A 15,056-nucleotide genomic window follows, 5' to 3' on the forward strand; every position below is an offset into this window, starting at 1 on the left:
TGTGTCTAGTCAAAACGGAGGTCTGCAGTCAATGCAAAATATACAGAGGACGGCAAAGTCTTAAGTGTGAAAAAGTGAATGGAAAAGATCTCATTAATAATTCATAGTGATGACAGGTTGATATAATATTTTGGATATCCTGGGAAGCGAACAATTTTATTAAAATGCAATTTGCCTTTCCTAAATGTAGCTATTAGAAAATTCAGAATTACATATGGGGTGTCCAGAGTCTTCCCGAAGTTTGGTGCTCGCTCTCAAGTAAGTGATATCATAGAGGCAAATAAAATAAAGGAGTGACAGAATCAGGGGATTTCAGAATGAAAAGGGGTATGAGGGCGGGGTCTCAGCAACACACAGCTGTAGGGGCACCACTCCCATCCCAGTCTGTGAAGGGTGATTAGAGCCTCACCGTATTCTTACACAGCCCTGTGTTAAATGCTGCCGAAGCCCCTCGCCTTACATAATCAGGAATCCCTTCTACGACATCCCTGCGGCAACCCCACATATCTTTTTAATGCCTTCCACGCCTTTTCAAAACATATACACAATAATGAGATGGAAATTTATAAAGTGAGGTCTCCCCTGTACTCCAGATCATGAGGGTAGAATACAGAGCTGATCACATTGCAAAACTCAAAGAGCATGCAGAAGAAGGCCAGAGCTGCACAAAGTATGCGAGGTCTGAGGCATGCAACGTTCTCAAGAAGACTGCTTTCTTCCTGGAGACTAGAGGCATTTTTCAGAGAGGAACATTCACTTTAATTACAAAATGCACCCGCCTCTCTCTTCCAAGGGAGAAAAGCCTGTTGTTGCATCTATAATGTAGCTTTAGTTTTTGATGCCAAAAATGATTCAGTAAACACAGTTATGTTATGGTATACTATTTCTTATTCAGCACTCAAATTAATCTCAAGGCAGTGCTGGCATTAATTCAATCCGACGCCTGTACTTAGGATTTCACATAGGTGCCTTCATCCAATTCTTCTTCGCAACTAATAAAATCTTAATTCATGGTAATATATTTATTTCTAGTTCAGTTCATGTTAAGGAGTGCAGTACTTTACCAAAAACTAATTAATATCAATCATATATTATAACACTTTTAATGGTTCAGAGGCAAATCTTACACTGGGGGAAAGATTAGCTGAACCAGGGGGTCTTAGCCCATCCTATTTACTCTATTTCTAGGATTTGAGAAAAGGATACCAAGCATCATTTAAAATATGAATTTAATTAAAGGTATGCATTATGGGAAGTCTGGGAATTAAGAACCCTGGTTCTGATCCCTAATAGGACATTGATTTGATGTGGCCCAAGAATGCAATTGACACTCTCAGAAACTGTTTTCCATGTATTTTGTGTAACAACCATATAATTTGTAAGGTGGTAAAATATTTAAATTCAGATGCATGGTGCTATGAAAATAAGGAACAACTTCCCTAATAGCATGCCTTCTGCAATTTTGGTAACCACTCTTATTTTTATGTAATGTTTGAGTAATGTTAATAGCATCATATTTCCTGGGATTGGACACATAGATATCCTGATGTATCAGCAGGATATCTATATGTCCAATCATATAGATTGGATCAGCAGGATCGTACAAGCATGAGTCCTTAACTTTGACAGAAATGGTGCCCCCTGGAGTTGTGCAGTGCAGTGGCCCTCACGCTGCCTTGAGGAACTGTGTTTAAAAGGCCTCACTCGGAGTTCCTGTCATGGCTCAGGGAAAACAAATCTGACTAGTATCCATGAGATGCAGGTTCGATCCCTGGCCTCGGTTGGTGGGTTAAGGATCTGGCATCGCTGTGAGCTGTGGTGTAGGTCTCACATAGGCTCGGATCCCGCATTGCTGTGGCTGTGATGTAGGCCAGTAGCAACAGCTCTGATTCAATTCGACCCCTAGCCTGGGAACCTCCATATGCCGTGGGTGTAGCCCTAAAAAGACAAAATAAAAATTTTTTAAAATAATAAAAGGCCTAACTCTCCCCTATGTATAGAGGATGGGAGCAAGTGTTATACAGCTCTTTGAATATATTTTTTTTTTTTTTTTTTTTTTTTTTGCTTTTTAGGGGCACACCTGCAGCACATGGAAGTTCCCAGGCTAGGGCTAGTATTGGAGCTGCAGCTCCTGGCCTACACGATAGCAAGAGCAACTCAACATCTGAACCACGTCTGCAAACTACACTGCAGCTCTCAGCAATGCCAGATCCTTAACCCACTGAGCAGGGCCAGGGATCAAACCTGCATCCTCATGGATACAAGTTGGGTTCGCAACCCACTGAGCCATGACAGGAACTCCTGAATATCTTAAAATAATAATAATAATAATAATAATAATGATGATGCAATAGGTCCCCCTGAAATTGCATGGCCATACTAGCCAGCCTTTCCAAATTAGCCATTAAGCATTCATTCATTCTATAACAATTTCCCCACATTGACACACTGCAAGCAAAGAATAAAATAAAATAAAATAAAAATTTTTAAGACAGGCGCACCCTATTCTTTTTTTTTCTTGCCTCAACAATCTGCATATAAAACCTCCAAATCTGAGATATAAAAATATTTTTTAATCCCCCAAATTAGAAATAAAAAGCCATAACACCAGCAGGATACTGGGAGGCAGAGATCAAGCCTCTTGATACTCACTTTCAGAACCGAATCCATAAATGATAACACGCGAGACGTGTATCATGCATTTTACTGCAGTGTAAATAGTTGCACGGCAAGTTGAGGGAACACTCACATGGGGCTTCCACAGGCTACTTTTAATTCACAAGGGCAGCGTGACGTGGGAGGGCACTTCGGAGTCATTGCTCAATGAACTCCACAATAGGGCACAAATCTGAAACCCAATCTTTGCCTGATATGGACGTAAGAGCAAATATATACAGTATCATGTGCTTTCCAACAGCCCCGTGTCTCGAGGGAGCTCTCTGACATCAGCAGTGGAGACAGGTGGTTCCCTTTCCAACTGTGGAAAATAAAACCCCACTGCAGAGGCACTAAGTAAATATAGCTGTACTGTAATTTTTCCTTGGTGCACTTCTCCCTGTGATTTCTGTCCTGTGATGATACTTTATCCAAGGAACCCATGCTAATCACTGATTAAACATTTGCAAACTGGCTGAAACTGGCAGTCAAGACACTGCCGGAGGATTCTGTTTTGCTGCTCTGGCCAGGAACGAGAGTTTTCCTCCTCTCGTTGTCAAGTGGCTGCCTCAACCTCAGCTGGCATATGTCACCTTTTGTCCCCGTTCCTAATGCAACCCAACAATATGACAGACAAGAGTCAGACCATCTGAAAATCACATGCATGGAGCAGGTCAATACCAATCTCAGCCAGTTCGAGTCTGAGAACAAAAATCAGCTGAGAGGGACTAAGCCCTGTGTGGCCACAACTATTTGCTTTTGCATTTAAGAATTATTAGCACAAGGGCACCCAGTAACTTGCGTATAAAATTACTTAATTCAACTTCTATTTCCCTTTCTGAACATAGACACTTTTACACTCTGACAGCCGCTGGCCCTTGAAGCATTCTCCTTTTTGTTGTATCTCCTTAGAAACACAAATCTGGTTCCCTGGCAGCGGCGGCTCTAAGCGCCGTACCACATGCCCAAACTAGTTCTCCCTCGCAGCTTTAATTCACAGTAAGTGGCATGAAAGGAGGTCAACCCTTCTCCAAAAACACTCCGAGTTCTTTTCGACTTCAGAATCTATTTTGGAAAGCCACACTCCCTGGGACGTAAAGAGCAGCTTCCCAGTTTGAAATTCTGGCTGTGACTACTGACAACTTTAGGGAATGGCCCTGCAAGAGGCAAGAGCAGGGTGGCGATCCCAGTTCCAGCACCTGAGGATCCTTCTCTGGGGACATCCGTGAGACCAGAACGTCAGGCGTCGCCATCTCGTCTTTGCCCCCAAGTCACCCTTTCACTGGAACACTGCTTATGGCGTGCATACATGTCATAGCTTCTCTTTCCTGAGGTGTTTATTGAATGCTTAACTCAATAATACCATCTTAATCCCGGACGTTACCATGGTAACCTACCCCTGTAATAAACAAGTCTGAAGAGTGGGAAACGAAGCAGCAGTACTCCGTTTCCCGTCTCCTTCTTCCCCTTGCAAAGAACAGAGTCCTCTCCACTTTTTGAACTTTTGTAATTCATAGCTCTTTGAGCTAGAGGGACAAGAACAGCAAGGAGAATATGAGAGCCAGCCTTTGCTGCATGTTTGCTTCGTGCCGAGCACTGTGTTGCGTAGTCATACGGGTTACCTCGCTGAGTTCTTACAGTACTGGGAGAGCAAGTGCTATTATCATGCCGACTCTAGGAATAAGTTCGGAATCTCAGAGCATTTAAGGAACTTTTCTAAAGACCAAAAGCTGATATGTCAGAGACGAGGGACCTGAAGTCCACCTTGTCTGACTCCAGACATTCTGCAGACTGTGAAGAAAAATGGCACATGTGGGAGTTCCCGGCATGGCTCAGCGGTAACAAACCCAACTAGGATCCATGAGGACTCAGGGCTCGGGTTCGATCCCTGGCCTCGTTCAGTGGGTTAAGGATCCAGCATTGCCCTGAGCTGTGGTGTAGGTTGCAGATGTGGCTCAGAACTGCCATTGCTGTGGCTGTGGTGTAGGCCAGCAGCTATAACTTCCAATTCAATCCCTAGCCTGGAACTTCCATATGCTACAGGTGAGGACCCCCCCCAAAAAAAAGACCAAAAAAGAATGGCATTTGTGTTTATACCCCAAAGTCAGATAACTTAGACATCTAAAAGTCTCTCTATGAAGGGAACCACAGCTTCACATTCAGAAGGAAAGTGAAAACACTACACATATCTAGCTAAAACTTCCATGGAAATTGAGAAAAAGCAGAACTCTCAACTTGGTAAATCACTGTAGTTCAATAATAAATAAGTCCATAAATAAATAAATGCCAATAGGCTCACTTTAGCAAAAAAAAAAAAACCTCAAACAGGAACCTGGCCAACACATGGCACCCTTCTCTGGTCAACAAAAGCGGTACCACAAGTCTCTTTGAATGTGATCTGGCAAATCACTTAAAAGAATGCCCCTTTCTCTGTGGATCAACCCCAAAAGTTAACTTGGGGTATCTGATTGAGATCATTGAGAGCAGCCAGACAGCAAAAAAGAACTCTTTGTATAATGCCACTCTTCTCCCTAAATGAAATTAAGACTCCTTTGAAGATGGCAGTTGAAAATAAAGGCCAGATTAGAACACAGCTTAAGACCACATGGAAAACCGTATTACCAAAATGTTTCCCAGCCTCCAAACCTGCTTCCATACATATCTATACCATGAGGTATCAACTATGTGCTTATCTCACTCTAGAACAGCAGCAAATAGACTTAAGTTTGCTTCTTAATATCAGTAGTTGAATAAACACTCAATATATATTTTATAGTCTTTGCTTGGAAGCGTGATCAAACATAGAAAGGTCACACGCGTTAGGCCATTCAAAACGCATTGTGGTACAAGTCTTCAGAGAGGGAGGCTAACCATGTGGCTTACAAATCACCTCTGATTTATGAAATATAAACTAAACTTTGTGGAATATACGTCTCCCCCAAAAAAAGGTAGACTTGGAGGAGTTTGTGGCTCTGGTCTTGAAAGAGTTATAACTAAGACTTGAAGTAGCTGGGTTACCTGGTGAACGAGAGGGCCATCATTCAATGGGACAGCTTCGAAAGTAAATGGCCCTGAGTTCAAGGCCAGAATAGGCTGTGTCCTCTGAGACCCTCACATCTCCGGGAGCCTAGAAGAACAAAGGCTCCTTGGAGAGGTGGGCCTGTGCCATTCGTTCTCAAATCCCCATGGCCACCATCACGACCATGCCTTAAGAAACATCAAAACCACACCGATTATAACTGAAGAGGAATGAAAGTTGCATGCTTTGGCTTTGTAAGATTGTGAGGTCTGATCTGAAGGTAATGATTTTAAAAAGTAAAACTCACCTTCTAAAAGAGCATTAAGCCAAGTTCACATTCTTGATCCCCTTCTAGGTATGCACATTATGCTGCTAGGAACAAACACTTTGAAGTAGAATCTCATTTAGATGGATGCAGAATACACTGGCTGTGAAGGCTGTGCCCTCAGCAAGGAGCACCAGACACAAACATGAGTAGGAAGTCATTTCAATACACTTTACCTCAAACCTATGGGCTGACCTACTTAATTTCTCTGTGTCTTCATTTTTCCATCTAGAAAATGGACACAAAGCCTACCTTTCAGACTCATCGTGGAGATTCTGATGAGGTGTAGGTAGGGAGTGTGCCGATTGAATGCCTCACCTGCCACAGGAGCTACACAAATGCCCACCGCCTTCCCTTTTCAAATTTATCAGATTCAATGATGTCTCTGGCCCGCCACTTCTTCTTCTCCCTCCTCTCCTGAGGCATTTTTGGCTGCATCAGTGGCACGTGGAAGTTCCTGGGCCAGAGACTGAACCTGCACCACAGCAGTGACACAAGCCACAGCAGGGGCCATGCTGGATCCTTAACCCTCTGAGCCACCAGAGAACTCTGTCTTAAAGCCTTTTAAAGAAATATATAGCCAAGAAAGTTTTTGTACCCTCTATCCATTGGAGAAGCCATTGAGACTTGTGAATACACAAATGTGTGTGAGGACCAGGGCTCCCGTTTCCCTCCCCAGCGTTGCCTTGCCCACTTACGGTGGGGAGAGAAGGAAGGAAAACTCTGCTTGGAGCATAAAGTGCGCCCCAACTTTATGTGTCAAGTTGTAAGAAAGGCATTTTTCAAGATCAAAAATGAGTGTGAAAGAAAAATCTTGAAAACGTTTAAATGGAAAAAAATGATAGTTGGATTTATCATCAGTGTTTTAGTCATTGCAAGTTTGGGCAAATGTACGAAGAAAGAGAGAGTACAAATTGCCACCAAATGTCACTTGCTTCAAAAGAATGTGTGACAGGCAATATCTACAGTTTCCAACTTCAAATGTCCCTTTAGGTATTTATAGGCAAATTACTAAGGACTAAATACGAAAACTCAAAATTTTGAAGATGCGGAAATAGCTGAAATGCAGTAATTTCCCATTCAGGAAAAACAACAACAACAGAAACCAAGGAAAACCTGAAAGTTAGATTTGTCATATGCACCAAAGCTCTCTTTGAATATCTGCATCATAAAACTCCTATAGAGTTTAAAATAAGTAAATGCCCAGAGTTTAAAATAAGTAAATAAATTAAACTGGTGACGTCAGAGAGAAGAAATGTATTCTCGGAATCCATATATTGCTTTTCTAAATATTATCAGTAACCACCACCACTTGAAAAGGGAATAGGAAAGAAGAAAGAAAACACCTCGCTGCTTGGAAAATTATCCACAAAGAATCCATCTCTGCAATTCATGTCTTCGGTGGATATTTATAGTCTCTCAGACAGTAACTTGACACCTGTCAAAGAGTGTGAGATGGACTTCCTTCTCCTCCACTTGAACTCTGCCTAGTAAATACTAACTGTTCATCATCTTCCCACCTTGTAAAGGTAGGTAAAGTCGATCCTAAAGATTGCAGTTAAAACTCCAATTCCCTGCTAAAAGGCTTGGGGGTTGAAAGACTATCCCGGCACCAAGATGCCATGGTCAAGAGGAAGACACATGACCAATCTCTCTATGCTACACCACCTGTGTGGGAAATCATGCAGCTGCAGGAGTGTAGAATGCAAAAAAGGGGAAATGGCCAGAGGTTACAAGTCAGCAAATCAATAAGACTCTACTACACTCCCAAAGATGGTCCAGAAATGATACAGTGGAACTTACAAAACAGAAACTGACTCAAAGATTTCAAAACCAAACGTATGGTTACCAAACAGGAAACGTGGCAAGGAGATGGATAGATTCAGAGGTTGATACACACACACACACACACACACACACACACACACACACTACTATATATAAAACAGATGCTGAAAAAAATGTACTGTATAGCACAGGGAAACTCATTCAACACTATGTAATAATCTATATGGGAAAAGAACTAGAAAAGGAATGGAGATATAAATATATGTATTTTTTTTTCTTTGTTGTATTTCTGAAACTAACACAACTTTGTAAGTCAACTATATTCCAGTATAATTAAAAAAAAAAAAGGAAGAAAAAAAAAGATGGTCCAGCAACGTGCCAGGGGCTTAACCTGTGTAAGTTGTATAATTTTTTCTTTGAGCTAATGGAACATTTATTTATTTACATAACACATGTGGTTTTAATTACTCAATGAATTTTATTACATTTATAGGTGTACAACAATCATCACAACCAAATTTTATAGCATGTCCATCCCAAACCCTCAGTGCCTCCCCCCACCCCCCAACCTGTCTCCTTTGGAAACCATAACTTTTTCAAAGTCTGTGAGTATCTGTTCTGCAAAGAAGTTCATTGTGTCCTTTTTTTAGATTCCACATGTAAGTGATAGCATTTGATGTTGGTCTCTCATTGTCTGACTGACTTCACTTAGCATGATAATTTCTAGGTCCATCCATGTTGGCACAAATGCCATTATTTCATTCCTTTTAATGGCTGAGCAATATTCCATTGTGTATATGTACCACCCCTTCTTTATCCACTCCTCTGTCGATGGACATTTAGGTTGTTTCCATGTCTTGGCTATTGTATATGGTGCTGCAATGAACATTGGAGTACATGTGTCTTTTCGAGTCGTGGTTTTCTCTGGATAGATGCCCAGGAGTGGGATTGCTGGCCACCTTACACCAGCCAGAACGGCCATCAGCAAAGTCTAAAACAAGTGCTGGAGAGGGTATGGAGAAAAAGGAACCCTATTGCACTGTTGGTGGGAATGTAAATTGGTGCAAGGTTGCATAATTTTCTTCCCTGAAAGTGCTTACATTCTAAGAGTGAGTGAAATGAAAGGTCAGTCTCATAATCAAACAACACACCCACATGTGAACGGAACAACAGCAAGTATATTGAGGCAGAAGAGATGGGGATAAGCCTGGGGCTTGCAAACAGATCAGATACACAGCCTAGAGTGAGAATGCCATCCAGACCCTGTGAAAACTTTAGAGGCCTCTGCCCCACAGGTAATTCAAAATAAAAACTAGACTCATTACTAAATAGCATGTGTAGAGAGAAGGCAATCAAGTTCTAACCTTTGTCACCATAGCTGTTTCCAGTAATCCCTTAAAACAAAGACTACAGCCTTTCACAGGAAATGCTGTCCCCTTGCATGGGTGTCCTCTTTTGTGGGTGTCCTCCTTTGTGGAGTGTCCTATTCACTGGTTTAGGGTAGTGCTAGGTAGTCCTGCGGGGGTGCCAACTTGCAAATCATGGAAAATAGAGACATGTTTTGCCAGGATCTTGCCCATCCATTCATGTGTCCACCAATAAAGTTTGAGGATCCAGAATGAATGAGTGCAAGAGGCATACATGGCTGGAAAAGAGCATGTAGATACCTACAGCTTTGCAGGTACCTGCAGAGCCCCCAGAAAGATATGAGGCAGGAGGGGATAATGAGGGAGAGACCGCATTCCCTTTAAAATGAGGCTGACATAGGTGGCTCGTTAGCACAGTAGGAGAGTGTCAGGCTCATAAAATAAGGCCGACCTGAGGGCAGAATCAGGCTCTGACCCTTCCTGACTCTCTGAAATGAGTCAATACACTTAATCTCCCTGGACCTCTAGAAAAGAGGGATGACACCACTGACCTCACGGAGGATGTAAGGATGAGAGATCTAGCTTGGCACCTGTAGCTATCTGGTTAGGTGTTAGTTTTCCTCAATATTACAGGGGCTAGAAAATAAAAGGTCCTGGTGACAAATGATGAATCATACAGGGTCCAGTGTTAGCTGCTCAGGGAAATACAAAGAAATATGAAAAGCAGTGAGAGCCAAGATCTGGCTCTCAACCAGGTGGTAGGAAGCAGCTGCTCATGTGTAGGATGCAGTCTTGGAAATCAGTCTTTAACCCACAAGATTCCAGGAAGTAACTGGACCAGAGATATAAAATCAAAAGTCATGAAAAACAGAGATAGGTGGTTTTTCAAAAATACAGCCCAATGTATGATGGGCACCACGTACCCACTACTATTCTAAGCTCTTTAACATATTATCTTATGAAATAGGAATTATTGTTAACCTTCTTTATTGCAGATGGAGAAAGAGACACAAAAAAGTCAAAGACATTGCCCAAGACTCTACATCTAATAAATGGTAAGCTTGGAACTCGAACCTCAGCAACCTGGTTCCAGGGTGCAATTCCTTGACCTCGACACTGAAGTGTCTCCCTCTGCTGCCTGACACAGTTCTTAATCTTTACTAACGAAAACTCTGTGATACACTTCAGCTATGTGGTTGAATCTGATCTGGCTCCTGGCTTCACAGACCCCACAGTTTTAGAGGGATAATGGAATCTGTGAGTCTGGAGCAACCATACAAGAGGAATTTGTGCAACAAAGAACGTAGAAAACTAGGCTTTTCTTTAATTGAATTGTAGTTGATTTATAATGTTGTCTTAATTTCTATTACACAGCAAAGTGATTCAGATTATATATATATATTCACTCATATATACACATACATATACATTCATATATATATACACACATTCTGATTCTTTTCTGGAAGAGAGTGGGGAAGGAGAAGCAGGTGTTCTCAGAACAGAGCTCTTCTCTCATCTTCCCTTCTTTGAAACCACTGTGTGTGCCCAGCACAGTGTGGGTCTCACCTGGTAGAAATAATCACTTTTGTCATCTTTTTATTATCAAGATAATTATATTTTCTACTGATCTTACAAATATGAGTAAAATACAATCGACCCTCTTTCAGGGAGTTTCGTGATCGTGTGAGAGATATGAACGTAAATAACTCTAACATGGGTTCACATGGTTTTGTGATGGTCCTGAAATCTTGAGATGACAGACATGATGGACAATTAGAATCCTAATACGAGTAATGACACCAACTGCTCGTAGTTACCTGATGATCGTCTTAACGGGCCATCAGTCTGACAGCATCTGCTGTTATCTGTTGATGAACTGGGATAAATGGCCGTGAACGTGACCAAGAAACCCAGGTTAAACGCTATTTAGTCAATGGTTTCCAAATGGACAAAAGATTGACAATGTCTGTCATGGGCGAGAGGAACCACGATATGTGAATATGAATTATTTCATCAAGAAAAATATACTAAAATGTGCATCGATGGCTTTGGAAAGGACTCATTTTTAAAGAAATGCAGTCCCGTGGGCTGTTTGGGAGCTACCTGTCCCCAGACGTAAACAGTCACAAGTTGAATAATCATAAAATGGAAAGACTAAAACAGGTAATCGGGATTAGGAAAAGACAGCCAGTAGGAAAAACTACTTTTTTTAAGTAGAAAACGCTCTTAGAAAGATTTTTTTGGAGTTCCCGTCATGGCGCAGTGGTTAATGAATCCGACTAGGAACCATGAGGTTGCGGGTTCAATCCCTGGCCTTGCTCAGTGGATTAAGGATCCGGCATTTCCGTGAGCTGGGGTGTAGGTCACAGACGAGGCTCGGATCCCGAGATGCTGTGGCTCTGGTGTAGGCCGGCGGCTACAGCTCCAATTAGACCCCTAGCCTGGGAACCTCCATATGCCACAGGAGTGGCCCTAGAAAGGCAAAAAGACAAAAAAAAAAAAAAAAAAAAAAGATTTTTTTAAGTTTAAAAAAAATTTAAAAATTTTACTATAGTTGATTTACAGTGTTCTATCAATTTCTGCTGTGCAGAAAAGTGTGTATATGTATATATATATACATATACACATTCTTTTTCTTATAATACCCTCCACCATGTTCACCTCAAGTGACTGGACATAGTTCCCTGTGCTATAGAGCAGGACCTCATTGCTTACCCACTCCAAATGCATCGTTTGCATTTACTAGCCCCAGACTTACAGTCCATCCCACTCCCTCCACCTCCCCTTGAATTCCAGGTGAAGAGATGGCATTTTCAAAAGCAGGTCCTCAGGTCTGGGCCGGGCTGAGAGCAGCATGGTCCAGACAGAGCCTCACACCCCTGACCCTACGCTAACCTTGGCTCCCAGCCACATGGCCTGAGGGAAGGTGTGAAGGTTCTCTGTGCCTTGGTTTCCTCATCTATAAAACAGCGCTGACTGTGCCTGCTTCTTAGGCTCTTCGAAGGATTCTAAGGTCTTTGGCAGCTGTAACTAACATCTCCAATCAGGTGACTTTATAAGTAAAGCAGATGATCCTCCGTAATGGGGATGGACCTCAATCAATCAACTGAAAGCTGTAACACCAAAAATTGGGGTTGCCCCAAGAAGAAGGAATTCTGCTTCAGGGCTGCTAACCTAAAGATCCTGCCTGAGTTTCCAGCCTGCTAGCCCCATCATCAGATCTATAGATTTTAAGCTTTCCAGCCTTCCCAATCATGTGAACTAGTTTCTTCAAAATTCTCTCTTTCTCTCCCTCTGCCCCTTCCCCTCCCTGTAACGGGCCATCAGTCTCATGGTACGTGTTGTTAACTATTGATAAATGGGATAAATGCCATGAATTTAACCAAGAAACACATGATAAACTGCAATTAGTCAAAGGCTAGTAGTCAATGGCTTCCCCTTCCCACCACCCCTATACCTGTCTATCTCTACCACCCTCTTCCTCTCTCTCTCCCACTCCCATGTAATAAATGAGCATATGGAATGTAGGCCTTTCATTGGAGTCCCCGTTGTGGTGCAGTGGAAACAAATCCGAATAATATCCATGAGGATGCGGGTTCGATCCTTGGCCTCACTCAGTGGGTCAGGGATCCAGTGTTGCCGTGAGCCGTGGTCTAGATCCCAAATGAGGCTTGGATCCCACGTTGCTGTGGCTGTGGCATAGGCCAGCAGTTGTAGCTCAGATTTGATCCTTAGCCTGGGAACTTCTATATGCTGTGGGTATGGCCCTAAAATGACAGAAGCAAAAAAAAAGAATGCTGGCCTTTCATCAGTAGGAGAAAAATTTGTCAAATGCCTAAAAGCCCAGGAATATAATATTTAATGCAATTTCAGAAGTAAGTTAGGGAGTTCCCATCGTGGCTCAGCAGTTAATGAACCTGAACAGCATCCAGAGGTTGAAGGTTCGATCCCTGGCCTCACTCAGTGGGTTAAGGATCCGGCGTTGCTGTGAGCTTCGGTGTAGGCTGGCGGCTGCAGCTCCAATTGGACCCTTAGCCTGGAAACCTCCATATATATGCCATGGGTGTGGCTCTAAAAAGACAGAAAAGAGACAAAAAAAAAAAAAAAAAAAAGTTAGGACTCTCAGAAGAAAAGAAATGCAAATAAAATAGACAAAGATATTTCGAACATAATCTCCATGAAGACAAAGACATTACCTTGTTCACAATTATGTCCATAGGTCTAAAATTGTAACTAACCAACTTAAAAAAAAAATGTTGAAAATGAATAAATGCCAGAATTCTATAGCTATGTAGATCAAGGTAGGAGAAGTTTTCCTATCACTTGGTATCCACCCAAACCATTTTACTTCTGAGCTATCAGAACATCATGCACAAGACGCATATTCATTCATCCATCTTTATATCCATCCACTCACAAAACATGCACTGAGCACCTGCCACATTCTATAGGCTGTGCCGGCCTTCGGCTGTGGAGATAAAAGATAAGTCTTCCCTTTGGAGCACCACAGGCTGCTAAGTGAGCAGAGGAATAAACAAGTGCAATGATATTAGCAGAAGATATTAGAGTATAGCCATGTAAGAGGGGCTGGGCAAGCTCAGAGGATGGACGGGGATCTCTTCTGGAAGGGCTTCATTCACTCATCCATGAATTCCTTTTTAAAATTAATCTTTTTTTTTTTTTTGTCTTTTTAGGGCCACTCCTGTGGCATATGGAGGTTCCCAGGCTAGGGGTCTGATTAGAGTTGTAGCTGCCAGCCTACGCCACAGCCACAGCAATGCTAGATCCAAGCTACATCTGTGACCTAAACCACAGCTCACAGAAATGCCAGATCCTTAACCCACTGAGCAAGGCCAGGGATGAACTCACAACCTCATGATTCCTAGTCAGATTCGTTTCTGCTGTGCCACAATAGAAACTCCCAAAATTAATCTTTATTAAGGTGAACTCTGTGCTGAGCACTAGGCTACGTCCAGGGAAGATAGTCTAATAAATGATATTAATAATGGGTAAGTTATATCGAGTGCTTACCATGTTTCGGGCACATTCGAAGCCCTTTACTATATTTATAGATTCTCTTTATACCACTAGGGAACTGGGTATGAGTTTTCCATATTGGACAGTCATATTGCGTACATTCTCCTATTTACCCTTCAAAGAGTTATTGATCACCAACTACCTAGAAGGTACTTGGCAAGGCACCAGCTTGACTAACTCATAACCTCTGCCCTTTCAAGTTTCCCCAAAACTTGAGACTATGATTAAGAACACAACCCAGGAGTTCCCATCATGGCTCAGTGGTTAATGAATCTGATTAGGAACATGAGGTTGCAGGTTCAATCCCTGGCCTCTCTCAGTGGGTTAAAGATCTGGTGATGCCATGAGCTGTGGTGTAGGTTGCAGATGTGGCTTGGATCTGGTGTTGCTGTGGCTCTGGTGTAGGCCAGTGGCTACAGCTCGATTAGACCCCTAGCCTGGGAACTCCATATGCTGAGGGTGCGGCCCCAAAAAGGCAAAAAGACAAAAAAAAAAAAAAAAAAAAAAAAAAGAACACAACCCAAAGATTTTTTTCACTTTAAAAAAAAAACTGAAGTGTAGTTGCTTTACAATGTTGTGTTAGCTTCAAGTGTACAGCAAAATGATTCAGTTACACGTGTGTGTACAACAAAGTAATTCAGTTTTATATATATATATATAATTTTATATATAATATATATATTCTTTTTCAGATTCTTTTCAATTAAGGGTATTACAAGGTGTTGAATATAGTTCCCTGTGCTATACAGTAGGTCTCTATTTGCCTATTTTATATACAGTAGCGTGTATCTGTTCATCCCAGACACCTAACTGTTGACAGTGTGTTGTCCTCTCCTTACACAAGAAAAATACCCAAAGAGAA

The 15,056-nt window shown here is 42.0% G+C and overlaps 1 protein-coding gene across 3 annotated transcripts in view; it reads right to left on the reverse strand.

Moving 5' to 3' along the window:
• PPARGC1A (PPARG coactivator 1 alpha) overlaps window positions 1-15,056 on the reverse strand; it is a 686,110-nt gene that overhangs the window by 117,321 nt on the left and 553,733 nt on the right. The window contains exon 1 of one of the 3 annotated variants that reach the window (XM_021100440.1): window positions 2,653-5,520. The exons of the other annotated variants lie outside the window; for them this stretch is intronic. Within the exon in view, the coding sequence (XP_020956099.1) occupies window positions 2,653-2,670 (18 nt within the window). The 5' untranslated portion in view covers window positions 2,671-5,520. Of the gene's footprint in view, window positions 1-2,652; window positions 5,521-15,056 lie in introns of those variants that run through there. 3 annotated transcript variants of the gene reach the window in all.

This window comes from Sus scrofa, chromosome 8, assembly GCF_000003025.6.
Source record: "Sus scrofa isolate TJ Tabasco breed Duroc chromosome 8, Sscrofa11.1, whole genome shotgun sequence".
Classification (NCBI taxonomy): Eukaryota; Metazoa; Chordata; class Mammalia; order Artiodactyla; family Suidae; genus Sus; species Sus scrofa.